The sequence below is a fragment of the Taudactylus pleione genome, unplaced genomic scaffold, assembly GCF_031769625.1.
Source record: "Taudactylus pleione unplaced genomic scaffold, aTauple2 ptg001760l, whole genome shotgun sequence".
NCBI classification, from domain to species: Eukaryota; Metazoa; Chordata; class Amphibia; order Anura; family Myobatrachidae; genus Taudactylus; species Taudactylus pleione.
In genome coordinates this window covers 60829-86776 of record NW_028286157.1, presented here as the reverse complement: position 1 = coordinate 86776, position 25948 = coordinate 60829, and the positions used below count along the sequence as shown (strand labels likewise).

Here is a 25948-nt window from a genome sequence, read left to right as displayed (position 1 = left end):
GAGCGTTTCATAAGCCAATAAGAAGAACGGCCAGTTTCCAGCATCCAATGACACGGAGGATCGGCCATTCCATCCTCCAGTGATCGCCAGTTGCCTAGGCTGCAAAAATACATACGGCCCTCATTAGCATAGCCACGCCTACAGTCCTTTGCCACGTCAGGGTGAGAATGTGTGGGAGGAGCTATTTATATTCCGCAGAGCAGCAGCAGGGGGCGGGACATACTGGCGACAGCTGCGTAGGGGGCGGGACACATGACTATTCCGCTACTGCTATAATGTCCGTCTCATACTGAACAATAAAGTTTCACAGAGAAACGATGAGGGGGCGGAGCCTAGGGAGCAGGAAACCACGTGGGATATACATGTAACGGAGCTGCTGAGGTAACTGAGAGACGGTCAACCAGGTAGGTGTAGGGACTGTGTATGCGGGGAGGTGTGACTGTAGGGACTGTGTATGCGGGGAGGTGTGACTGTAGGGACTGTGTATGCGGGGAGGTGTGACTGTAGGGACTGTGTATGCGGGGAGGTGTGACTGTAGGGACTGTGTATGCGGGGAGGTGTGACTGTAGGGACTGTGTATGCGGGGAGGTGTGACTGTAGGGACTGTGTATGCGGGGAGGTGTGACTGTAGGGACTGTGTATGCGGGGAGGTGTGACTGTAGGGACTGTGTATGCGGGGAGGTGTGACTGTAGGGACTGTGTATGCGGGGAGGTGTGACTGTAGGGACTGTGTATGCGGGGAGGTGTGACTGTAGGGACTGTGTATGCGGGGAGGTGTGACTGTAGGGACTGTGTATGCGGGGAGGTGTGACTGTAGGGACTGTGTATGCGGGGAGGTGTGACTGTAGGGACTGTGTATGCGGGGAGGTGTGACTGTAGGGACTGTGTATGCGGGGAGGTGTGACTGTAGGGACTGTGTATGCGGGGAGGTGTGACTGTAGGGACTGTGTATGCGGGGAGGTGTGACTGTAGGGACTGTGTATGCGGGGAGGTGTGACTGTAGGGACTGTGTATGCGGGGAGGTGTGACTGTAGGGACTGTGTATGCGGGGAGGTGTGACTGTAGGGACTGTGTATGCGGGGAGGTGTGACTGTAGGGACTGTGTATGCGGGGAGGTGTGACTGTAGGGACTGTGTATGCGGGGAGGTGTGACTGTAGGGACTGTGTATGCGGGGAGGTGTGACTGTAGGGACTGTGTATGCGGGGAGGTGTGACTGTAGGGACTGTGTATGCGGGGAGGTGTGACTGTAGGGACTGTGTATGCGGGGAGGTGTGACTGTAGGGACTGTGTATGCGGGGAGGTGTGACTGTAGGGACTGTATGCGGGGAGGTGTGACTGTAGGGACTGTGTATGCGGGGAGGTGTGACTGTAGGGACTGTGTATGCGGGGAGGTGTGACTGTAGGGACTGTGTATGCGGGGAGGTGTGACTGTAGGGACTGTGTATGCGGGGAGGTGTGACTGTAGGGACTGTGTATGCGGGGAGGTGTGACTGTAGGGACTGTGTATGCGGGGAGGTGTGACTGTAGGGACTGTGTATGCGGGGAGGTGTGACTGTAGGGACTGTGTATGCGGGGAGGTGTGACTGTAGGGACTGTGTATGCGGGGAGGTGTGACTGTAGGGACTGTGTATGCGGGGAGGTGTGACTGTAGGGACTGTGTATGCGGGGAGGTGTGACTGTAGGGACTGTGTATGCGGGGAGGTGTGACTGTAGGGACTGTGTATGCGGGGAGGTGTGACTGTAGGGACTGTGTATGCGGGGAGGTGTGACTGTAGGGACTGTGTATGCGGGGAGGTGTGACTGTAGGGACTGTGTATGCGGGGAGGTGTGACTGTAGGGACTGTGTATGCGGGGAGGTGTGACTGTAGGGACTGTGTATGCGGGGAGGTGTGACTGTAGGGACTGTGTATGCGGGGAGGTGTGACTGTAGGGACTGTGTATGCGGGGAGGTGTGACTGTAGGGACTGTGTATGCGGGGAGGTGTGACTGTAGGGACTGTGTATGCGGGGAGGTGTGACTGTAGGGACTGTGTATGCGGGGAGGTGTGACTGTAGGGACTGTGTATGCGGGGAGGTGTGACTGTAGGGACTGTGTATGCGGGGAGGTGTGACTGTAGGGACTGTGTATGCGGGGAGGTGTGACTGTAGGGACTGTGTATGCGGGGAGGTGTGACTGTAGGGACTGTGTATGCGGGGAGGTGTGACTGTAGGGCTCATTGTAGGGACTGTGTGTGCGGGGGATGTGGCTGTAGGGACTGTATGCAGGGAGGTGTGGCTGTAGGGATCATTGTAGGGACTGTATGCAGAGGTGTGACTGTAGGGATCATTGTAGGGACTGTATGCGTGGAGGTGTGACTAGGGATCATTGTAGGGACTGTATGCAGAGGTGTGACTGTAGGGACTGTGCGGGGATGTGACTTTAGGGATCATTGTAGGGACTGTATGTGGGGAGGTGTGACTGTAGGGATCATTGTAGGGACTGTATGCGTGGAGGTGTGACTAGGGATCATTGTAGGGACTGTATGCAGAGGTGTGACTGTAGGGACTGTGCGGGGATGTGACTGTAGGGATCATTGTAGGGACTGTATGTGGGGAGGTGTGACTGTAGGGATCATTGTAGTGACTATGCGGGGAGGTGTGACTGTAAGGATCAGTATGTGTGTATATATATATATCTCCCTCCCTAGGAAAAACCGCACTCACTTTATCATACACCATGGGTGCTGCAATCACATAGTACATTATACAGATTGTTGCATTGATCCTGAGCGATCAAAATTGAAGTCCGTACACCAGACAGGATTCATCAAAAAAAGTTCACTTGTAATTTCAACGTAGCCAACAACAGCAGCAGCAGCACGTCACAGCGAGATTGCAGACTGGATACGTAACAGTGCCTGGCGACCACATGCGTTATGTAGAGTCATATGAAGGCACTGTTAAGTATCCAGTCTGCAATTTAGCTGTGACATGCTGAGATATATATATATAATGTGTGTGTGTGTGTATATATATATATATATATATATATATATATATATATATATATATATATTTAGTAAAGTAAGAATGCTTTCAAAAACAGAAGTATTAATAGTTAATTTTTATCAATTAACAAAATGCAAAGTGAATGAACAGAAGAGAAATCTAAATCAATATTTGGTGTGACCGCGCTTTGCCTACAAATCCGCATCAGTTCTTCTAGGTACACTTACACACAGTGTTTGTAGGAACTCTGCAGGGAGGTTATCACCTAACCTTTCCCCACTTACCTTCGTTCGGGATCCCGGCTGTTGGGATTTCGGCGCTGGGCTAAAGATAGACGTCAGGATTCCGACGGCTGGCATTCGGAATGAAGGTTAGCTGGGACAGGTTAGGTGACAGCCGCGGGGTTGACTACGTCCCGTTCCAGACATCTTGGAGAACTGACCATAGATCTTCTGTGGATGTAGTCTCCTCAGATCCTTCGTTCTCTTAATGTAATCACAGACAGACTCTGTGATGGTGAGATCAGGGCTCTGTGGGGCCATATCATCACTTCCAGGACTCCTTGTTCTTCTTTACACTGAGGATAGTTCTTAATGACATTGGCTCTATGTTTGGGGTCGTTGTCCTGCCGCAGAATAAATTTGGAGCCAGTCAGATGCCTCCCTGATGGTATTACATGATGGCTAAGCACCTGCCTGTATTTCTCAGCATTGAGGACACCATTAATCCTGACTAATCCCCAACTCCATATGCTGAAATACAGCCCCAAACTTGCAAGGATCCTCCACCATGCGTCACTGCTGCCTGCAGACACTCATTATTGTACCACTCTCCAGCCCTTCGGTGAACAAAACTCCCTCTGTTACAGCCAAATAGCTCACATTGTGACCCTCAGTACAGAGCACCTGCTGCCATTTTTCTGCACCCCAGGTCCTATGTTTTCATGCATAGTAGAGTCGCTTGGTCTTGTTTCCATGTAGCAGGTATGGCTTTTTGTCTGTAATTCTTCCATGAAGACCACTTCTGGCCAAACTTCTCCAAACAGTAGATGGGTGTACCTGGGTCCCACTGGTTTCTGCCAGTTCTGAGCTGATGGCACTGCTGGACATCTTCCGATTTCAAAGGGAAGTAAGCATGATGTGTCTTTCTACTTCAGGGTCCATAGGGTATCCACAGGATACCTTGGGGTATAGGTGTGACGTCAGTCGCAGGGCACCAAAGAGTTAAGCTTTCAGCCTCCCAGGATGCACTAGGTCCCCCTCCTATACCCCGCCCCCGGGCCAAGGCACCTCAGTTTAGTTTGGTGCCCGGCCGGAGTCGGGTGCACCTGTTGGAGTGGGGGCTAGAAGAGCCCCTGAAGCTTTTTCTTCATGCAGCTGTGGCTGCACATCTGGATGAACAGCATGGACAGTCAGTCCTGACGTCCATGCTGTCTTCCCTACACCCCGCCGGTACTAGAACGCCGGTACTGATCCGGGGATGCTGGTGGGCGTCTGGGGTCACAGCTAGCGGTGACCCCAGATGCTCCGGACCATGGCCGGATTCAAGGGGGACAGAGGTAAGCAGCGGGGTCCCGCGGTGGGTCCCCGCTGATCACATGGTCCTAAGTTCCCAGGCAGGGGGCTCCCTGGGGACTGGCTGCAGCGTGGAGCCAGGCGACCAACCTGCGCTTCCACTACCCCCTGGGACAGCGGACCGCAGCAGAGCGGTAGCGCTGCGGCGTCCCAGGGGTTAAATGCATGCCAGGGGAGCGCGCCTTCCCTGTCTCACAGCCGGCGCCTCCCCCGCTGCACACAGCCCTCTCTGCACTGTGCTGACTGGTCCTGTGTCAGCGCTCCTCCCCCAGGCCAGCTTCTCTCTGCTCCTCGGCGGCCATCTTCTCTGCAACGCATGGTGAACGCTGCTGGAAGTCTGGAAGGAAGCATCGTGGTCTGGGTCCCCCCGCATACCTCTCCTCCGCTGTGGCTCAGGTCTGTGTATGCAGCGCTGTGTCCTACCAGGCCCTGTGTCTGTGTAGTTGAGTGATCAGCGCTGTTAGTGCAGGAATTGTTATTTCTCTGCATTGTATGTGACTGTGCTAGCGCTGCCTGTAACTTTTCTTCTCTAAACTGTCAGCTTTATTACTGTCCCTGTTCTTTCTGCTAAAGCCCTTGCGGTGCGGTGCTGCAGGGTGGTCTCTCGCCTATTTAATACTTAATTGGTGAGAGAGGTCACATACGTGGTGCCATCATGTCTGAAAGTGATTTTCCCCTCCGGCTACAGTGTACCACGTGCAAAGTACCGTTAGCGGAGGGGGAGGGTAGCGCGGAGGGCCTTTGCCGGCAGTGTTTGTCCATGGCGCGGCCTATTACGGTTACAGCACTGGTACAGGAGCCGCCCTGGGCTTGTTTCGCTCAGGCGTTAACAGCTTTAGTGGGCCAGTTAGCTCCGCAGCCCGCATTTACTCCGATGGGTTTGTCCCAGCAGTCTGTGGTGTCGTCACCCATGCAGGGGTTCCCACGACAATTGGTGGTACCCCACAGTCTCCCTATTTCCCCGCTCCCGGGTTCTCAGGAGCCAGCGTGGGTTAACTCCCTGACGAGTTCTGTACAGCACTTGTCGGATGTGTTGCAAGGGGAGTCTGTGATGCGGCCTCATAAAAGGCCGGTGGCGTCTCTGTCCGCTCCTTATGAGGATGACGAAGGGACGTCTGATGATGGGGAGATTCTGGATCCTTACGATCAGGAACCTCTCCATACTAAGGACGCTGATGCTAAGTCCAAAGTATATATTCCTGGACTTATTCGGGCGGTCCGCACAGCCTTGGTGATTGAGGACGAAGTTCCCCCAGCGGCTAAATCTAAGTATGCCTTTTTCAAAGATGTGAAGGGCGATGCCACAGTCTTTCCTCTTTCGGGTCAGTTGGTGGACCATTTAGAGGAGGCGTGGAAACAACCTGGCAAAAGATACCAGCCGCAGAGACGCCTGGTGGTGGCTTATCCGTTCGCGGATAATTATTTTGCTAAGTGGGAATCCCCTCCACAGGTGGATTCTCACGTGACCCGTCTTGTCCGTAGTGCCACATTGCCGATGCCATCCATGTCCTCCCTTAAGGATGCTACGGACCGCAAGGTAGAAATCTGCCTGAAGTCCGCTTATTCCCTTGCAGGGGGGGGGCAGCACGGCCGGCTATGGCCATTTGCTGGGTTGCCAGAGCGATGGAGCGCTGGGCGGATTCATTAGAGGCTTCTTTTGAATCCGACTGTCCGGCCGAACAGGCGGAGTTGATTGGCAATCTCCGTGATTCGGCCACCTACATCAACGAGGCGGCTCTAGACATTAGTACTCTGGTGTCTAGAGTTTCTTCAGCAGCGGTAGCTGCTCGTCGCACCTTGTGGCTGCGATCCTGGAAGGCGGACGCAGATTCCAAGAAAGGTCTGGAAGCGTTGCCGTTTACCGGAGAAGTTCTCTTCGGTCCGGATCTGGATAAGATTGTGGCCACGCTGGCGGCAGCCAAATCTGCTTGTCTCCCGTCGGCCGCTGCTCCTTCTGGTTCTGGACCATTGTCCTTTCGGTCATCTAGGGCCCAGGGCAGGCCCAAACCACAGTCGTTTCCTCGACAGGCTGGCCCTAAGAAATCGGTCAAGCCCCGGAAACAGGCATGGAGTACCAGATGTCCGGCCCCCAAGCCAGATGACAAGCCTGCGGCCTGACGGTCCGGGTCTCCCCTTGGGGGATCCCAGGGTGGGAGGCCGCCTGCTGCAGTTCTCCCGGTGTTGGTCGTTCACTACGACAGACACTTGGGTTCTGGAGGTGGTCTCCCACGGGTACGCCCTCTCCTTCCGGCACAGACCCCCGGCTCGATTCTTCACCACGGGTCTACCATCAGACCGGAACAAGGCTACGGAGCTGCGGAAGGTATTGCACACTATGCTCCAGGCTGGAGTTATAGTGCCTGTTCCATTCTCCCAGAGGGGCCAGGGTTTCTATTCAAATCTATTTTTGGTACAGAAACCCAATGGGTCATATCGTCCGATTCTCAACCTCAAAGCACTCAACAAGTCTTTGCGGGTCCCGAAGTTTCGGATGGAGACCCTACGGTCCATCATTCTGGCGCTGGAACCTGGGGACTACATGGTGTCATTGGACATACAGGACGCTTACCTGCATGTCCCTATTCTTTTGCGCCATCAAGAGTTCCTTCGGTTTGCAATCCGCAGCGACCACTTCCAGTTTCGGGCGTTACCTTTTGGCCTGGCGACAGCACCACGTGTTTTCACCAAGGTGATGGCGGTCATGGCGGCTTCTCTGCGGCTGCAAGGAGTCCGCATGTTGCCGTACTTGGACGACCTGTTATTGGTGGCAGGATCTCCAGAGCTCCTGTTACACCACTTGGACCTGACCATTGCACTGCTGCAACGGCACGGCTGGCTAATCAACTGGCAGAAGTCCACTCTAATCCCGTCTCGGAGGATTCTGCATCTTGGAGCCTTATTGGACTCGGGACAGCAAAGGATCTTCGTGACGGAGGACAAGATCTCTGCTTTACAGTCAAGGGTGCGCAGTTGTCTGCACAGCCGCCGGGTGTCCTTACACTCGGCGATGAGGTTACTGGACTCCATGGTGTCGGTGTTCGACATGGTGGAATACGACCAGTTTCACTCCAGACCTCTGCAGCACCTGATCCTGTCCAAGTGGAACGGGCTGCCTCAGTCTCTGAAGTTCCAGACGATTGTGCTCACCCCGGAGGTTCGCCTGTCCCTTGCGTGGTGGTTAAAGACGACCCACCTCAACAAGGGACGTCCGTTCTGGGTTCCAAATTGGGTCCTGTTGACAACGGACGCCAGTCTTCGGGGCTGGGGAGCAGTTTCGGGTCCACACTTGTTCCAGGGCAGGTGGACGCCGACAGAAGCGGAGCTTCCAATAAATATCTTGGAACTCCGTGCGGTCTTCAATGCTCTCCTGCAGGCACAGCGGTTTCTCCAGGGTCACCCGGTGCAGGTCCAGTCGGACAATGCTACCACCGTGGCCTACATAAACAGGCAAGGAGGAACTCGCAGTCGGGCGGCTCTCGTAGAGGTCTCTCGGATTTTGGTTTGGGCGGAGCGCAATCTTCCGGCCATATCAGCGGTCTTCATCCCGGGAGTGCTAAATTGGGAGGCGGACTTTCTAAGTCGCCAGGACGTTCATCCAGGGGAATGGTCCCTGCACCCGGACGTTTTTCAACTACTGGTGGACAGGTGGGGTCTTCCAGAAATCGACCTCATGGCGTCCCGGCACAACAACAAGTTGCCGGTGTACGGGTCTCGCACAAGAGACGAAGGGGCGTCTCTGGTGGATGCTCTGTCCGTCCGGTGGACGTTCAGGTTCGCATACCTGTTCCCTCCGGTCTCCCTTCTTCCACGGGTAATCCGGAAATTCAAACAGGAAGGAGGGACGCTCCTGTTGATAGCTCCCGCGTGGCCCAGACGGCACTGGTTCTCAGACCTTCAGGGTCTGTCCGTGGACAGTCCTCTGCGGTTGCCGCTACGACCGGACCTTCTGTCTCAGGATCCTTGTCTTCACCCGGACCTGACTCGGCTGTCTTTGGCGGCGTGGCTGTTGAGACGGCCATGCTGAGGTCCCGGGGGTTTTCCAGCTCTGTGGTGCGTACCATGTTACGAGCTCGGAAACCGTCTTCCGCGAGGATATACCATCGCGTGTGGCATACGTTCTTCCAGTGGTGTCGACCGAGAGGTTATGCACCGCGGGAGTTTCGTCTGTCTCGGATTCTCGCCTTCCTGCAAGCGGGACTAGATCATGGGCTTCGCCTTGCTTCTTTGAAGGTACAGGTTTCGGCCCTATCTGTCTGGTTTCACCGTAGGATTGCTACAATCCCGGATGTGCGCACCTTTATGCAAGGTGTTCTCCGTATTCAGCCGCCCTTTGTTCCACCTGTGGCGCCTTGGGATTTGGCTGTGGTTCTGAGGGCTCTCCAAGGACCGCCGTTTGAACCACTGGGCTCAGTGGATATTAAATGGCTAACAGCTAAGACTGTTTGTTTTCCTTCTGGCCGTTGCTTCGGCCAGACGTGTTTCTGAGTTAGGGGCTCTTTCTTGTAGACCCCCTTTCTTGGTTTTTCATGGGAACAGGGCAGTGCTCCGCACTCGGCCCGAGTTTCTTCCCAAAGTTGTTTCCCAGTTTCATGTTAACGAGGAAATAGTTGTTCCGGCCTTTAACTCACCGGGTCTTTCCGTGGGTGAGGCCTCTTTGGATGTTGTGCGGGCCTTAAGGACTTATGTTGACCGCACTTCTTCGTTTAGGAAGTCTGACGCTTTGTTGTCCTCTATGGCTTCTGTAAAAAGGGTTGGCCTGCTTCAAAGCAAACTTTGGCAGCCTGGATCCGTATGGCTATTTCTGAAGCTTATCTTCATGAAGGCCTACCGGTCCCTCCTTCTCTGAAGGCTCATTCCACTAGGTCTGTGGGTCCTTCGTGGGCAGCTCGACGTGGTGCCTCGGCAGTTCAGATCTGCAAGGCTGCTACGTGGTCTTCTGTCCATACCTTCGTGAGGTATTACAGGTTTGACACCTTCGCCTCTCAGGATGCTTCCTTCGGGCGGCGGATTCTCCTTTCTGCACAGGAGCGTCCCCACCCTTAAAGGATACTGCTTTGGGACATCCCCAAGGTATCCTGTGGATACCCTATGGACCCTGAAGTAGAAAATATGAGATATGGTAAGAACTTACCTTTGTTATCTCTATTTCTACGAAGTCCATAGGGTTCCACAGGACTCCCGCCCTGTCGCACCTGTGCTGCAGATGGGCTTTGCTCTGGTCACCGGTTTTCCGTCTCCCTCTGGTGAGAATGTGATTCTTGTATGTGTCCAGATCTTTGTTCTCTCTCTTCCTTCTCCTCCTCCGGCCTATGGCTTGGTAACTAACTGAGGTGCCTTGGCCCGGGGGCGGGGTATAGTAGGGGGACCTAGTGCATCCTGGGAGGCTGAAAGCTTAACTCTTTGGTGCCCTGCGACTGACGTCACACCTATACCCCAAGGTATCCTGTGGAACCCTATGGACTTCGTAGAAATAGAGATAACAAGGGTAAGTTCTTACCATATCTCATATTTCTACTTCAGGGTCCATAGGGGGTCCACAGGGTTGACCTTGGGGTTATAGCTGGAACAGGATCCATGGGCACCACACAGTTAAGCTTTTAGCTCCCAGGATGCACTTGGGTCCTCCTCTATACCCCGCCCCCGAGCCACAGGCACCTCAGTGTAAGCTGGTGCCCGGCCGGAGTCGGTCACCGCGCAGGGGGGCTGCAGGAGCAGCCCCCAGAAGCTTTTTATTTTAAGTTAAATTTTATTTATTTTTAATCTTTTTACTACAGACGGCAGCGAAGGGCTGTCTGTACAGACGCCCACGCTGCCGCTCTGATCCCCGACTGGCGCCGCGACGCCAGTACTGATCTGGGGATCGCGGCGGGAGGACAGAGTCCGTACTAGCCGGACTCTGTCTACCTCCCAGGACTGCTGCCGGAGTCGCCGGGGATTCAGGTAAGCCGCGTGTCGCTGGCTAGCGGCGGCGCGCGGAATGCCTTAAATGCAGTCCTTTAGCCTCCGGTCCGGGGGACAGACCGGAGGCTGCTGGCAGTGGCGGCGGGCCCCCCCATAACCTGTGGGACCACTAGACCACCAGGGATAACCGGCAAGCGGGAAGCCAGCATCCCTGGGGTTATGGCCAGCCAGGGGAGGAAGCCTTCCCTGTCAGCGGCTCCTCCCCTCAGCTCAGCGCGCCTTTCAGCACGTAGTCTGGCGTCGCTGAGCTGCAGATTCCTCGGCCACTCCTCCTCTGAGGTCTCCAGCGGCCATTTTCCCAGTGGCAGCGCAGATCTCAGGGAGCACGCGGACCGGTCCCCCTGTGTACCTCTCCCCTGATTAAGGATAGCGTACACAGCACTATAGCCCTCCCAGACACTGAATCTGGGCAGGTTGATTGTAGTGTAGTGAGTATATCTTCCTGCATGGTATGTGACTTTTTGCTAGTGCTGCCTGTCTGTGCTTATTTTCCGCTTACTGTCAGCTTATACCTATCCCTTTACTTCTCCTACAAGCCCTGCAGGTGTGTGGGGGAGGGGCGTTTCTACTAACCTCACTTATATAGATCACGTATTTGTGAGGTCCGTCACATACAGTTGTGTGCTACTCAGTGCCATATTGTGGGCTGTTGTTCAGCACACCGGTGAATGCGTTTTACTTCTACCCTGGTGCCAGATATATAATATATTCTGTCATGTCAGACGAGGAGGTTGAGCGCTCAGTGGCTCCGGTGTTGGCCTCCTGCGGACGCTGTTCTGCAGGAGTAGATAGGGAGGATTTGTCACAGGATGGCCTGTGTAGTCGATGCCAGGTGGCTCCTGGTCCATCCAGACCTTCTCTGGCGCAGGAACCACCGTGGGCGATGTTTTCTCAAGTGCTGGTGTCTATTGCGGACCGTCTGTCGGTCCCGACTGCTCTCCCTACTAGGGCGGTGCCCCAGCCGACCATCCCCCATTCCCCGGGTGTCCCGCAGTTATTGCGGAGTCCTCCTGGGTCTCAATCAGTTGGTCCCTATGCGGGGTTGCCTATGTATATACAGGCTTCCCCTGTGCCGCAGCAGCCTGTGGTACCTTTTCAGGCCCCTATGGCGACGCCTCCACCATGGGTGGATGTGCTCTCCAACTCCGTGCAAAATTTGGCGGCCGCTTCCTCGGCTTTTCAGTCAATGTTGCAGACTGACATGCCTTCTAGGATTTCTAAACGCCCACTCATGACACGGGCTGCTCAGGTATCGGACTCAGAGGGTTCCTCAGATGATGGGGAGGTCCCTGATGACACGGACTCGGACGCCTCGGTCCAGGAAATGGATACCAAGTCGTCCATTAATGTGCGAGCACTAGTTAGGGCGGTGCGAGCTATTCTTCTTATAGAGGATGAGGCACCGGTTCCTAGGTCGAAGTTTCCTAGTTTCAAAAAAACTAAGGTGGCTTCTGCGGTGTTTCCCCTGTCGGATCAGTTGACGGATCATATGGCGGTAGCTTGGCAGGCGCCCAGTAAGAGATTCCTTCCTCAGAAGCGGTTGGCTTCTAATTACCCCTTCCCTGAGGCACATTGTAAAAAATGGGAAACTCCACCGGCGGTGGATTCCCATGTCACCCGTTTAACTCGGGGCGCCACCTTACCATTACCGTCGATATCCTCGCTGAAGGATCCCACGGACAGGAAAGTTGAGACTTGCTTAAAGTCTATTTACTCCCTCTCCGGGGCGGTGGCCCGACCGTCCATGGCCATTTCCTGGGTGGCCAAGGCCATTGAGGGGTGGGCCAATGCATTGGAAGATACCTTCCCGGACGACGCTCCGGATGTCCAGCGGGCGTTGTTGGGACAAATGAGGGACGCCGCTTCTTACATTGGAGAAGCTTCTTTGGATGCTAGTCTGCTGACCTCGCGGGTATCGGCTGCAGCGGTGTCTGCCCGCCGATCCTTATGGTTGCGGTCCTGGAGAGCAGACTCTGATTCAAAGAAAGGTCTGGAGGCCTTACCTTTCAATGGGGAATTACTATTTGGTCCGGACTTGGACAAAATAGTGGACACCCTGGCTAAATCCAAGTCGGCCTTCCTCCCTTCGGCGGCACTGCCTGCTAAGGTTCGGAGTTCGGCTTTTCGTTCCTTTCGGGTTCAGGGTAAGGCGAAAGGTCAGTCCTTCCCGAGACAGTCTGCGAGTAAGACGGCCTCTAAACCCAAGAAGCAAGCCTGGAGTGCTCGGCGCCCTTCTTCCAAGCAGGAAGATAAACCTGCGGCCTGATGGGACGGGCCTCCCTCTGGGGGACCTCAGAGTGGGAGGCCGACTTCTTCTATTTGCCCAGTGCTGGCACAATACCACCACGGATGCCTGGGTTCGAGAAGTGGTCTCCCAGGGGTACGTCCTGTCTTTTCGGCACAGACCACCCCACCAGTTTTTCTGCACAAGTCCTTCTCAGAACAAGACCAAGGCGTTACAGGTTCAGGAGGCTATAGAGTCCTTGCTGAAAGCAGGGGTCATTGTTCCCGTTCCTCTATCACAACGAGGGACGGGGTATTATTCGTCTCTGTTTCTGGTGCAGAAACCCAATGGTTCTCATCGCCCTATCCTCAACTTGAAGTCTCTGAACAAATTCCTCAGAGTTCCCAAGTTCAGGATGGAAACGTTACGTTCCATCATTCTGGCGATGGAACCGGGGGATTACATGGTGTCCCTGGACATCCAGGACGCCTACCTCCATGTTCCGATAGCATCTTCACACCAGCGGTATCTGAGGTTCGCTATCCTTCAACACCACTATCAGTTCCGGACGCTACCCTTTGGTCTCTCCACGGCACCGAGGGTGTTCACGAAGATTATGGCGGTCATGGCCGCACATCTTCGGAACCAGAATGTACGGCTACTGCCGTACCTGGACGACCTCCTGTTGCTGGCGAGCTCCCCGGAGGTACTGCTTCAACATCTCCACCTGACGATCGCTTGCCTGCAAGCACACGGGTGGTTGATAAATTGGAAAAAGTCCTCTCTGATTCCATCACAGCGGATGGTTCATTTGGGAGCCCTGCTGGATTCGCGTCAGCAAAGGATCTTCCTGACTCCGGAGAAGGTCGCCTCACTACAGCTGCGGATACGCAGTTGCCTGAGCCGTTGCCGCCTGTCGGTCCATTCGGCTATGAGAGTTCTGGGGTCCATGGTGTCGACATTCGACATGGTGGAATTTGCCCAGTTCCATTCCCGGCCCCTGCAGGGGCTGATTCTATCAGAATGGAACGGGTTACCTCACCGGATCCGCTCTCAGGTGCTGGTGTTGTCTCCGGACGTTCAGCTATCTTTGGCTTGGTGGCTTCAGACAGCTCATCTGGTCGAGGGGCGCCCATTTTGGATCCCGGACTGGGTCCTGCTCACGACGGATGCCAGTCTCCGGGGTTGGGGGGCAGTGACCGGCTCTTTGTCGCTTCAGGGTCGTTGGTCAGCGGAAGAAGCACTTCTCCCCATCAACATCCTGGAACTGCGGGCAGTATACAAGGCCCTGCAGTCGTCCGGCCCCGCTCTTCACGGAAGGGCGGTACAGGTGCAGTCCGACAACGCCACCACGGTGGCGTATATCAATCACCAAGGCGGAACTCGCAGTCAGGCAGCGATGTCGGAGGTGTCTCGTATCCTGTCTTGGGCGGAGGGTCACATTCCAGCGATCTCGGCGGTCTTCATCCCCGGAGTCCTCAATTGGGAGGCGGACTTCCTCAGCCGTCACGACGTGCATCCCGGGGAATGGTCGCTTCACCCAGAGGTGTTTCAGCTACTCGTGGACAGGTGGGGACTGCCGGAGCTGGACTTGATGGCCTCCCGTCACAATCACAAGTTGCCCGTTTACGGGTCAAGGACAAGAGACGCAGGTGCAAGTCTGGTGGACGCGCTGTCGGTGACATGGACGTTTCACCTGGCGTATCTGTTTCCTCCGATATCCCTGCTTCCTCGGGTTCTGCGGAAATTCAAGCAGGACGGCGGCATGCTCGTGCTGGTAGCTCCGGCGTGGCCCAGACGTCCTTGGTACTCCGATCTGAGGAGCCTCTCCATCGACGCTCCGTACCTTCTTCCTCAACGTCGGGACCTGTTGTCTCAGGGGCCCTGCCTTTACCCGGATCTGGGTCGGCTGTCTTTGACGGCGTGGCTCTTGAGACAGCCGTCTTGAGGTCTCGGGGCTTCTCCAGTTCGGTTATTGGTACGATGCTCAGGGCACGCAAGCCTGCTTCAGCACGGATTTATCACAGAGTGTGGCACACTTACTTTCAGTGGTGTGAGTCCAGACTTTATGATCCTCAGGTGTTCCGAGTTTCTAGGATCTTGGAATTTCTTCAGTCAGGATTGGATCTCGGCTTACGCCTTGCATCTCTGAAGGTTCATGTGTCCGCCTTGTCCGTGTGGTTTCAACGGCGGATTGCAATACTACCAGACGTTCACACCTTTTTCCAAGGTGTTCTCAGGATCCAGCCTCCCTTTGTGCCTCCTGTGGCTCCTTGGGACTTGGCGGTGGTGCTACGGGTCCTGCAGGGTCCTCCGTTTGAGCCTCTTGAGGCGGTGGAGCTCAAGTGGCTGACATTTAAGACGATTTTTCTCCTGGCAATTGCTTCGGCCAGGAGGGTGTCTGAAGTGGGGGCGCTTTCCTGTCGCCCTCCTTTCCTGATTTTTCACCAGGACAGAGCGGTGCTCCGCACTCGTCCTGAGTTTTTGCCCAAAGTGGTCTCGAAGTTCCATATTAATCAGGAACTTGTTGTGCCAGCTTTTCAGTCCCCTGATCTTTCAGCTGGTGAGACTTCCTTAGATGTGGTCCGGGCGCTTAGAATTTATGTAGACCGGACGGCTTCGGTTAGGAAGTCTGATTCCTTGTTTATCCTCTTTGGTTTTCACAAGAGGGGTTGGCCTGCCAACAAACAAACGTTAGCCCGTTGGCTTCGTTCCGTTATTTGTGAGGCTTATGCACAGGAGGGCTTACCTGTGCCAGCCTCTGTTAAGGCTCATTCCACTCGTTCTGTGGGTCCCTCTTGGGCTGCTAGACGTGGCGCTTCTGCTGTTCAGCTGTGTAGGGCGGCCACTTGGTCTTCAATTCAAACGTTTTTGAGGTTCTATGCGTTTGACACCTTTGCCTCTCAGGATGCATCCTTTGGGCGCCGGGTACTCCTTTCAGCACAGGAGCGTCCCCGCCCTTAGTTGTACTGCTTTGGGACATCCCCAAGGTCAACCCTGTGGACCCCCTATGGACCCTGAAGTAGAAAACAAGAGATATGGTAAGAACTTACCTTTGTTATCTCTGTTTCTACGAAGTCCATAGGGTCCACAGGGCGCCCGCCCTGACGCACCTGGCTTCAAATGGGCTGTGTGGCTGGTCACCGGTTTTCCGTCTCCTATTGCTGTGAGTATGGTTTCTTGTGTGTTCCAGTCTTCCTTCTCTCTGTTCCATATTCTCCTCCGGCCTAGGCTGCTTACCAACTGAGGTGCCTGTGGCTCGGGGGCGGGGTATAGAGGAGGACCCAAGTGCATCCTGGGAGCTAAAAGCTTAACTGTGTGGTGCCCATGGATCCTGTTCCAGCTATAACCCCAAGGTCAACCCTGTGGACCCTATGGACTTCGTAGAAACAGAGATAACAAAGGTAAGTTCTTACCATATCTCTTGTTTTTCATCTGCTGCACTAAAGGTGCGTACACATTGTACGATGCCGCTCAACGATCTATCTTTCATATCGTTCATTTTTATGCAGTGAACGACCAACGATGCGTATTCCCGCATGAACGATAATATCTATGATCGTCCGTACATGCAGGTCAACTTGCACGATATCGACAACTTTCCCTCTTCAGGGATGTGGCAGGATGACTTCACTGAAAGATATATCTTTCAAGTCACTGGTGGTACAGATCATACCGTGTGTATGCACCTTTATCCCCACACTCACATATAGCCAACACCTCTACACGTCACTGGTGGTACAGATCATACTGTGTATGCAGCTTTATCCCCACACTCACATATAGCCAACACCTCTACACATCACTGGTGATACAGATCATACTGTGTATGCAGCTTTATCCCCACACTCACATATAGCCAACACCTCTACAAGTCACTGGTGGTACAGATGGTACCGCGTGTATGCAGCTTTATCCCCACACTCTCACATATAGCCAACACCTCTACACGTCACTGGTGATACAGATCGTACCGTGTGTATGCAGCTTTATCCCCACACTCACATATAGCCAACACCTCTACACGTCACTGGTGGTACCATGTGTATGCAGCTTTATCCCCACACCTGTACCACCAAGGACTTGTAGAGGTGTTGGCTATATATATCATACAGTGTGTATGCAGCTTTAGTTTCATTGACCGACCCCCTGCGTGTATGGTCCTCAACATTGCCTGTTTCTTTGTGCTTCTTCGAGAGACCTTGAACAGCACATCCTGAAACCCCGGTCTGCTTGAAATCATTGCCTGGGAGAGACCTTGCTGGTGCAGTATAATTACATTATGTCTTGTTGCTGTGCTCAGTCTTGCTATGGTGCATGACCTGTGACATGAAACTGTCTAATACCCCTTTTACACCGGAGCTAAAACCCGGGTTTTTGAAGGGTTAACCCGGGCAGCTGCCTGGTGTAAAAGGGCAGAGAGTTGGATCGCCGGGTCGAGTGACCCGGCAATCCAACCCAGGTAAGTAGCAGGGTTTAACACGGGCGTAGCCCGTGAAACCCTGCTGTGAGAACAGTGCACTCCGGGTTACGATGACCTGGAGTGCGCTGCTAGCCGGCCGATTGGTCCGGCTTCAGTGGCGCTTGGAGATGACATCTTCTCTAAGCGACCGCTTTCACTCCGCAAAAGCCGGGTCTATGCAGACCCGACTGCGGTGTGAGCGGCGCTGACTCGGGAATATCCCGAGTCGGCAAAATTCTGGGTCTGATCCGGATAGGAACTTTGTTCCAACTCCGGGTCAGACCAGGAATTTAGGTGGAAAAGGGGTATTACACAACTTCACCTTTGTAGCAGAGTTTGGCTGTTCCTCACCCAGTTTTAAGCCTCCTACACAGCTGTTTCTGTTTCAGTTAATGAGTGTTTCAGCCTACATATGAAAATTATCATTATCACCTGTTTGCTATGATTGGTTATTCATACACCTGACTATAATCCTCCAAAATTCCTGACTGTGTGCAAGTGTACCTAGAAGAAATTATGCTGTTTAGAAGGCAAAGGGCGGTCACACCACATACTGATTTGATTTAGATTTCTCTTCTGTTCATTCACTTTGCATTTTGTTTATAAAATATAAACTAATATCACTTGTATGTGTGAAAGCATTCTTACTTTACAGCATTTTGTTCCATCACCTGCCTAAATATTGTATGTGGGAAGATGTGGCTATAGGGATCAGTGTGGGTATAGGGATCAGTGCATGGAGGTGTGGCTATAAGGGGGTCTGTGTAGGGATCTGAATGCAGGGAGGTGTGGGTGTAGGGATCTGTGTAGAATATATGTATCGGGGAGGTGTGGGTGTAGGGATCTGTGTAGAATGTATGTATGGGGCAGGTGTGGGTGTAGGGATCTGTGTAGGACGTGTATGTATGGGGGAGGTGTGGGTGTAGGGATCTGTGTAGGACGTGTATGTATGGGGTGGGTGTAGGGATCTGTGTAGGACGTGTATGTATGTATGGGGGAGGTGTGGGTGTAGGGATCTGTGTAGAATGTATGTATCGGGGAGGTGTGGGTGTAGGGATCTGTGTAGAATGTATGTATGGGGGAGGTGTGGGTGTAGGGATCTGTGTAGAATGTATGTATGGGGGAGGTGTGGGTGTAGGGATCTGTGTAGGACGTGTATGTATGGGGGAGGTGTGGGTGTAGGGATCTGTGTAGGACGTGTATGTATGGGGGAGGTGTGGGTGTAGGGATCATTGTTGGGGCATGTGGCTATAGGGGGTTAGTGTAGGGACATGGGCATATATGTAGGGAGGTGTGACTGTAAGGATCAATGTAGGGACGTGGTGTGTAGCGATCAGTGTCGGGACCTGTATGTGTGGTTGTAGGGACAGGTGTATGTATGCGGGGAGGTGTGGAGACACGTATGTATAAGGAAAGGTGTGACTAAGGATCAGTGTACGGACATGTGTATGTAGGTGGGGAGGTGTGGCCGTAGTGATCAATGTAGGGACATGGGTGTAGGGACCAGTGTAAACTAGCGATGAGAATACTGGAGGGCAGTCACTGAAGAGAACAGAGAGGCCGGCTCAGCACATGTCCCTAGAGGTGGTTCCTGTGCAGGAGGCGCGGCTCAGTACTAGTCCCTAGAGGTGGTTCCTGTGCAGGAGGCGCGGCTCAGTACATGTCCCTAGAGGTGGTTCCTGTGCAGGTGGTGTGGCTCAGTACTAGTCCCTACAGGTGTTCCCTATGCGGGAGGCGTGGCTCAGTACATGTCCCTAGAGGTGGTTCCTGTGCAGGAGGTGCGGCTCAGTACCAGTCCCTAGAGGTGGTTCCTGTGCAGGAGGTGTGGCTCAGTACAAGTCCCTAGAGGTGGTTCCTGTGCAGGAGGCGCGGCTCAGTACAAGTCCCTAGAGGTGGTTCCTGTGCAGGAGGTGCGGCTCAGTACCAGTCCCTAGAGGTGGTTCCTGTGCAGGAGGTGTGGCTCAGTACAAGTCCCTAGAGGTGGTTCCTGTGCAGGAGGTGCGGCTCAGTACAAGTCCCTAGAGGTGGTTCCTGTGCAGGAGGAGCGGCTCAGTACATGTCCCTAGAGGTGGTTCCTGTGCAGGAGGTGCGGCTCAGTACATGTCCCTAGAGGTGGTTCCTATGCGGGAGGCGCGGCTCAGTACAAGTCCCTAGAGGTGGTTCCTGTGCAGGAGGTGCGGCTCAGTACCAGTCCCTAGAGGTGGTTCCTGTGCAGGAGGTGTGGCTCAGTACAAGTCCCTAGAGGTGGTTCCTGTGCAGGAGGCGCGGCTCAGTACATGTCCCTAGAGGTGGTTCCTGTGCAGGAGGCGCGGCTCAGTACAAGTCCCTAGAGGTGGCCGTTGGTAAATGTGTGCCGGATAGTGTGGCCGTTGGTAAATGTGTGCCAGATAGTGTGGCCTTCAGTATGATAGTGCTCCATGGTGAGCAGAGAAACATATTTCATACATGGGACATGTAGAAAGAAATGAGGCGATATAACAATACACAGACTGAGTACAGGATGGAAAACAATATCCCACTGACCATACAGAGGATTCCCGAGCCAGTAACGCCTGCTCCCTGACTGAGGACATGGGGCTACAGTACAGATACTGTGTTACACTTGCCCCATATAATCATTCCCTCCCCTCCGAATACATTCCTTACCCCATATAATCACCTCCCTTGAATACATCCCTTAACTTGTATAATAACTACCCCTTACCCCATATAATCACCCCCCTCCAATACATCCCTTAACCCATATAATCACTCCCTCCCCCTCCAATACATCCCTTACCCCATATAATCACTCCATCCCCCTCTAATACATCTCTTACCCCATATAATCACCCCCTCCAATACATCTCTTGCCCTATATAATCACTCCCTCCCCCCTCCAATACATCCCTTACCCCATATAATCACATCACCCCCCTCCAATACATCCCTTACCCCATATAATCACTCCCTCTATCAGTCTGCGATGTGGGACCGTGTTAAAAGCCTTACTAAGGTCTAGATAAGATACATCTATGCCCGCCCTTTATCTGTTACTGTAGTCACCCAGTCACAAAGTCAGTAAGATTAGTGTGACATGATCTCCCCCCAGTATATCCATGCTGTCTGGGGTCCTGTAAATTGTTGGATCTGAGATAATCTACGACTCTCTCTTATAATAGCGTTTCCATCATTTTCCCTACTACTGATGTCCTGTCACTGGCCGGTAGCCACTGGCTGCTTCTTTGCTGCCACTTTTGTGCAGTCCCCTGGAATCGCTCCTGATACTAGTGACTGGTGTTAAGCTTTAAGCTCTTTTAGTATCCTTGGCTGTATCCCATCCGGCCCCATTGATTTAATTCTGTTAGGACCCTCTCCTCTCATGTACCCTCATTTTTATGAATGCTGATCCTCAGATAGTAACTGAGCGCTGTGTGGACTGAGGGCAGTTCCAGCAGAAATCAGAACTGTGTGCTGGAGCAGGGACGGGGGAAGCGGAGACCTGGCGCTGATGCCTGATTCTTTTTGTAGCCGTTGTCATTGCAGGTTTATTAGGATGCTTCAATTATAATTTCACCACAAGGTGGCGCTAATAGTGAGCAGGAATCTATCACTCTGCTTTGGAGGACGGTTCTGCAGAAATATCGGTTAGGATTGCAGGAGGGCGCATACATCTATGAAATGAAAGGTGACTGAAGGCGGACAGCCCTTATGTATGTCGGCAGTGTAAATATGGTCCTTTCTGGTTTGCAATGCTCTGCGCTAAAGGTGAAATGATTTTGTCTCCTCAGGCTCCCCGTCCTCTCTGCTGTGTGTGATGGGTTGAAGATGCGCTGCCCGTTGTGCCATATGCTGGTTGCCGTAACTCTGCTCTGCAATGTTCTGCTGCTCTATTATACATGGCACCTACATGTCCGTCCAGCAGGACGACAAAGCCCCCTGTCCACATTGTCCCCCGGGATCACCGTCATTGTACGAGAGTTCTACACCTTCGAGCATGGCCTGGCCGAATTAAACCGCTCCTTCCTCCGCTCCCGCCCCTCTGTCAGTCTTCTGGTTGCATCTGATGCTCTTCCGTACCCTCCAGTACAAGGCATAAGCATTCTGAGGCTTCATCCCTCCCCGGAACAGCCTGGCTCTGCTTTCCGACTAGAGTCCCACATTCACACTCGTCTTGTAGCCTTGGTTCCAGACGGCACAGTCCTAGATCCCCCAGATCTGTTGGATCGAATGGCTCGTGGACTACGCGATTCCCCAGCGGGAGTGAGAATAGTAGCAGCTGGTGCCGGCACGGTGCTCCGATGTTTCCATCTTAATGTGTCCCTACGCCAGTGGACGGCGGAGTACAGCCCAGCAGGAACTGGTGACATTTGTGGAGCCATCTCGGGAACCGCTGTCCTCCTGATGCGATCCCGCGACTTATTTGACTTGCCATTTCCTCTCTCGCGTCCAGTGCAGGCAGCCATCTTTATTCAGGCTGCGCTGCGTAGTTGGGGAGTAAAGGTGCTGGAAGGAGCCACGTTTCCTCGTACTCTTCTACCAGCTACAGACCACGGGCGCTGGAAGGCAGAGCAGGCCACGCGTGCTGAGGAGGCTGCTACCATGCGAGCTCTGGGTGTCAGACTGGTCCGTGGGCTCGACGGTGGGGATCGGTGGTACGGCTGCTCTAAGGAGACCCCACGCTGCTTTGGGACTGTGGTTGGGGAGACACCAGACTACCTCTATGAAGGACGCTGGACCCCACCGTGCTGCCTCCGTTCCTTAAGGTCCACCACTCTCCATGTCATCAAGGTTCTTGAGGCCAGCAATGTACGTTACTGGCTGGAAGGTGGGAGCCTACTTGGGGCTGCTCGTCATGGAGACATCATCCCTTGGGACTATGATGTGGACCTTGGCATTTATCTGGAAGATATTACGCTCTGTCCAGAGCTGAGAGGGGCACAAGGCGGTTCTCTCATAGATGCAGAGGGCTTTGTTTGGGAGCGAGCGGTGGAAGGAGACTTTTTCAGGGTACAATACAGCCAAAGCAACCATCTGCATGTCGATTTGTGGCCCTTCTACCCTCGGGATGGATTGATGACCAGAGACTCGTGGACCGGCCATCCACAGGACATTGAGTTCCCGGAGAGCTTCTTGCAGCCCTTGCAGATTCTCCCCTTTGCAGGTGCTTCTGTTCAGGCCCCAAATCGTCATGTAGAGCTGCTAAAAATGAAGTTTGGAGAAAGAGCGATAGAGGAACCCCAGTACCCCAACCCTGCGTTACTGAGGATAAAAGGGAGGTGAGGTTGGGCAAGTGGCTGAAAAGTGCATGGAAGAGCGATATTGGCAATGTGGGACTATAGTGAGGGGACATGAGAGCGAGATCATACGGGGAGATTCTCACCAGCCGTACAGAGATAGGGAACTGCAGGACAAATACTGGACTGGCTGGGAATACGTCACAGTGTTGTGTATAATGTGTACGGTCTGAGCACATGCTGGAAGTGACCACTGGATGGCAGCACTGTACATTCTGCCAGCTGAGACAGCCATGACCTTGGAAATCCTGAGAAGCTGGTCTGCACACGGATGTATAGAGGAGACGGTGTGTGGGGCCCATCTGCGCTGATAGGACATAAACACTATGGGTCACCTCTAAGGAGGTTATGTACAGGAGTCACAATGAGGTAGCCATTACTGTATAACGAGGGGCTGTGTCTTACTGAGCTGATAAAATACACTGAATAACTTTACTGCATATACACTCCTGTGCATCAGGGGGAGGTGCTTCTAGAACAGATATGTACAGGGGTGGGACCAGTGATGTCACAGTAGCTGAGATGACTGCCATCTTAGCTTTTTGTCAGGACACTGGACCTCATTCAGAGCCTGTCGTAAGTGTCCGCTCGGTTGTACGCCTAACGACCGAGAAACTGAAAAAGGAAGCAATCGCACGGCCGGTCGGTCGCAACCAAAGTGACGCCCATACATGAACAATGCACCTCCTCTAGCTAGCGAGTGATAGCAGCTAGCGATCGAGTCAGTCGCTGTATGTCATATTTCTTCTGATTGTTGCGGCCGCTTGTGTTGTGTTGATGCCCACATGTCATGTTTCCATGCTCTATCCATCAGCTTGTTACTAGCTTGTTGACAATTATTATTCGCTAATGCAAACGCAACTGAATCAATTACAAGCCAATTAGCAGTGTTCTTAGCTACAACAAACGATTATTAGCTGCTTGCTTTGTGTGGCACAAAATAGAAACATCAATCCTAACATCAGTCACATTTGATAGTATCGATTATACTCTGGGGCTTGTGAGAGCTCCTACCCAACCTCAAGCTGTACGATCAGCCAGGCCTCTAACCTGCTCGCAGAGTGACGTTTTTCTACTTCCGGCCTTCTATGTCGGTCGTATAAGGTAATTTATGTACGCCCCTAAAATGCCCTGAAAATGGTGAGGAACGCCTGCGTTTTCAGACCACCACCCACAAACGGCCTTTCATGTCAATCAACTCTCGGAAGCCACTTCCTGCTCGTAAGCCGTACGATCGACAGCATTTTGGATCGCAAGGTCTCATATGCACAACGGAAGCGGTATGAAATATATCGCCGGCCGCAAGGTTCGATTCCCGGCAGCTCCTGGCCGACCAAAGTAGAGTTCCCGGCAGCGGAAGCCCGACAGCGCTGGAAATCCCGATCGTCGATAGGTAAGTATTGACTAACCCTCCTTAGGGGTATCTAACACTAATCCCCCCTTCCCCGCTGCCTACACCTAAGTCCCCCAGGGGGGTGCCTAACCCTCCCTCCCCTAGCCCTCCTGGGGGGGTGCCTAACCCTCCCTCCCCTAGCCCTCCTGGGGGGGTGCCTAACCCTCCCTCCCCTAGCCCTCCTGGGGGGGTGCCTAACCCTAAGTCCCCCCCAGGTGCCTTAAAACCTACCCGCGGCTGTCCGCTCGTGGCGCCCAGCATCCCTTTGATCTGGATGCCGGTCTACCGGCGTCGGGGGAAATGTCAGGCGTCTACATCTAGATGCCCAGCATTTCACCCTCGCTGGGATATGACAGTCGGCAAGCCGGCTGCCGGTATTAAGGCATCATGCGTGGTTTGGAAACATCGGATGCGTATGACCGAGCAGCCGCTTACGACCAACTCTGAATGAGGTCCACTGTCCTAATTATGTCTGAGGAGTTTATCTGTAATACAAAGAGCCGCTGTGGGGTGTCTGGGTAGCACTGAACAGTTTATTAACCTTTATGGTTTAAATATAAAAAATTATTTTTTCTTTTTTTGTAATGTGTTTTTTTTTTTTATAGAACTCACTTTCTGCTAATTATCATCCAAAGCAGGAGCAGTGACAATATCTATAGATTTACAAAGAAACTGAAAATGGCGGGGGGCCTGCAAGTGATAAATACTGACAGCAAAGAGAGATGAGAGACGCTATCCAGAGCGTAATCTGGGTGTGATAGAGGTGCTACCGCCTTTAGGGCAGACTCTGGTGCACTCAGAGGGGTCATCACAATTGTATGTAGGTGTTTTAAACACATTATCTTAAGGGGTAAATTTACTGAAGTCAGAGTTGTTAAAAGTGGAGATGTTGCCCATAGCAACCAATCAGATTCTAGCTATTATCCTCTAGAAAGTGCTAGTTACATAAGTAGAATGTGATTAGTTGCTATGGGAAACATCACCACTTCTAAGAACTCTCACCTTAATAAATTTACCCCTAAGTATCAGAATCCTGTGCTGGGAGTACTCCCTTCTGCAGAGGTACCAGCATTGCCAGTAGAGTAGGGTCCCTAACCAGTGGCTCATAGCGGGTCTCCTGTGCTGGGAGTACTCCCTTCTGCAGAGGTACCAGCATTGCCAGTAGAGTAGGGTCCCTAACCAGTGGCACATAGCAGGTCTCCTGTGCTGGGAGTACTCCCTTTTGCAGAGGTACCAGCATTGCCAGTAGAGAAGGCTATAGGAATACTAATGTCACAGCTCCGCAGCTTCCACTGAACAATACGGGGGGAGAAACTTCCACATGAAAGTGAAAAAAATCCAAAATATATATAGTAGAAAATGTTGGAAACATAAAGCTAAGCCCAGAGCAGTTATTGTCAGCTTGTAGCAGAGGTTATTATATCCACAGACGGCGTTATTATGGTGCTGAGCCCCAGGTTCCCCCAATAGGCCATGTGCTGAGGCTTCTGTCTGAAAGTACCTGTGCATGATTAAAGAGATCCACAAAACATGGCCTGCTGGTGGTTTATAGCATTGTCGCTCTGACACCTCAACAGGAAGAGACATCATCCACCGCCACCTAATGGCTGGACTGCGGGGGTGTAATTACAGCCTCTCCCCATGTCCTAGCTGGTGATTAGAGGAACGCTGGATGCCATGTTACACTATTCTATATTTCTACTACAGGGTCCTTAGGGATCCACAGGGATACCTTGGGTATAGGTATGGGCTTCGTCCATGGGCACCACAGTTAAAACGTTCATCCCAGGATGCATCGGGGCCCCCTCTCCTATACCCCGCCCCCAGGCCAAGGCACCTCAGTTTCAGTAGGTAGAGTCGTTTCACAGCCCCTGAAGATCTTCAAGAGCAGTAGCACGGACAGTCCGGCGGACGTCCGTGCTACCGCTCCGACACCCCCACCGGCGCCGACCACCAGTACCGATCCGGGGAACTCGGCGGGCTCTTGGGGGTTCCAGCTACCGGAACCCCCGGGGGCCTTGGACTGTGGCCAAATCCACGAGAGGGCAGTGAAAGGTAAGCATCGGGCGT

At 53.2% G+C, this 25948-nt stretch overlaps 1 protein-coding gene across 5 annotated transcripts; it reads left to right on the top strand.

The window, feature by feature from the left end:
• Positions 1 to 328: 328 nt before the first annotated feature.
• FKRP (fukutin related protein) lies at positions 329 to 25390 on the top strand. Of its 5 annotated transcripts, XM_088464708.1 has the most exons (3): positions 330 to 404; positions 20720 to 20901; positions 20980 to 25390. In XM_088464708.1, coding segments are annotated over exons 2-3 (1494 nt in total). In that variant the 5' UTR covers positions 330 to 404; positions 20720 to 20899; the 3' UTR covers positions 22472 to 25390. The 5 variants fall into 5 exon arrangements, with proteins under 5 accessions (XP_088320839.1, XP_088320834.1, XP_088320837.1 ...); XM_088464713.1 differs by lacking the exon at positions 20720 to 20901 and having other exon boundaries at positions 329 to 381; XM_088464711.1 differs by lacking the exon at positions 20720 to 20901.
• Positions 25391 to 25948: the final 558 nt, after the last annotated feature.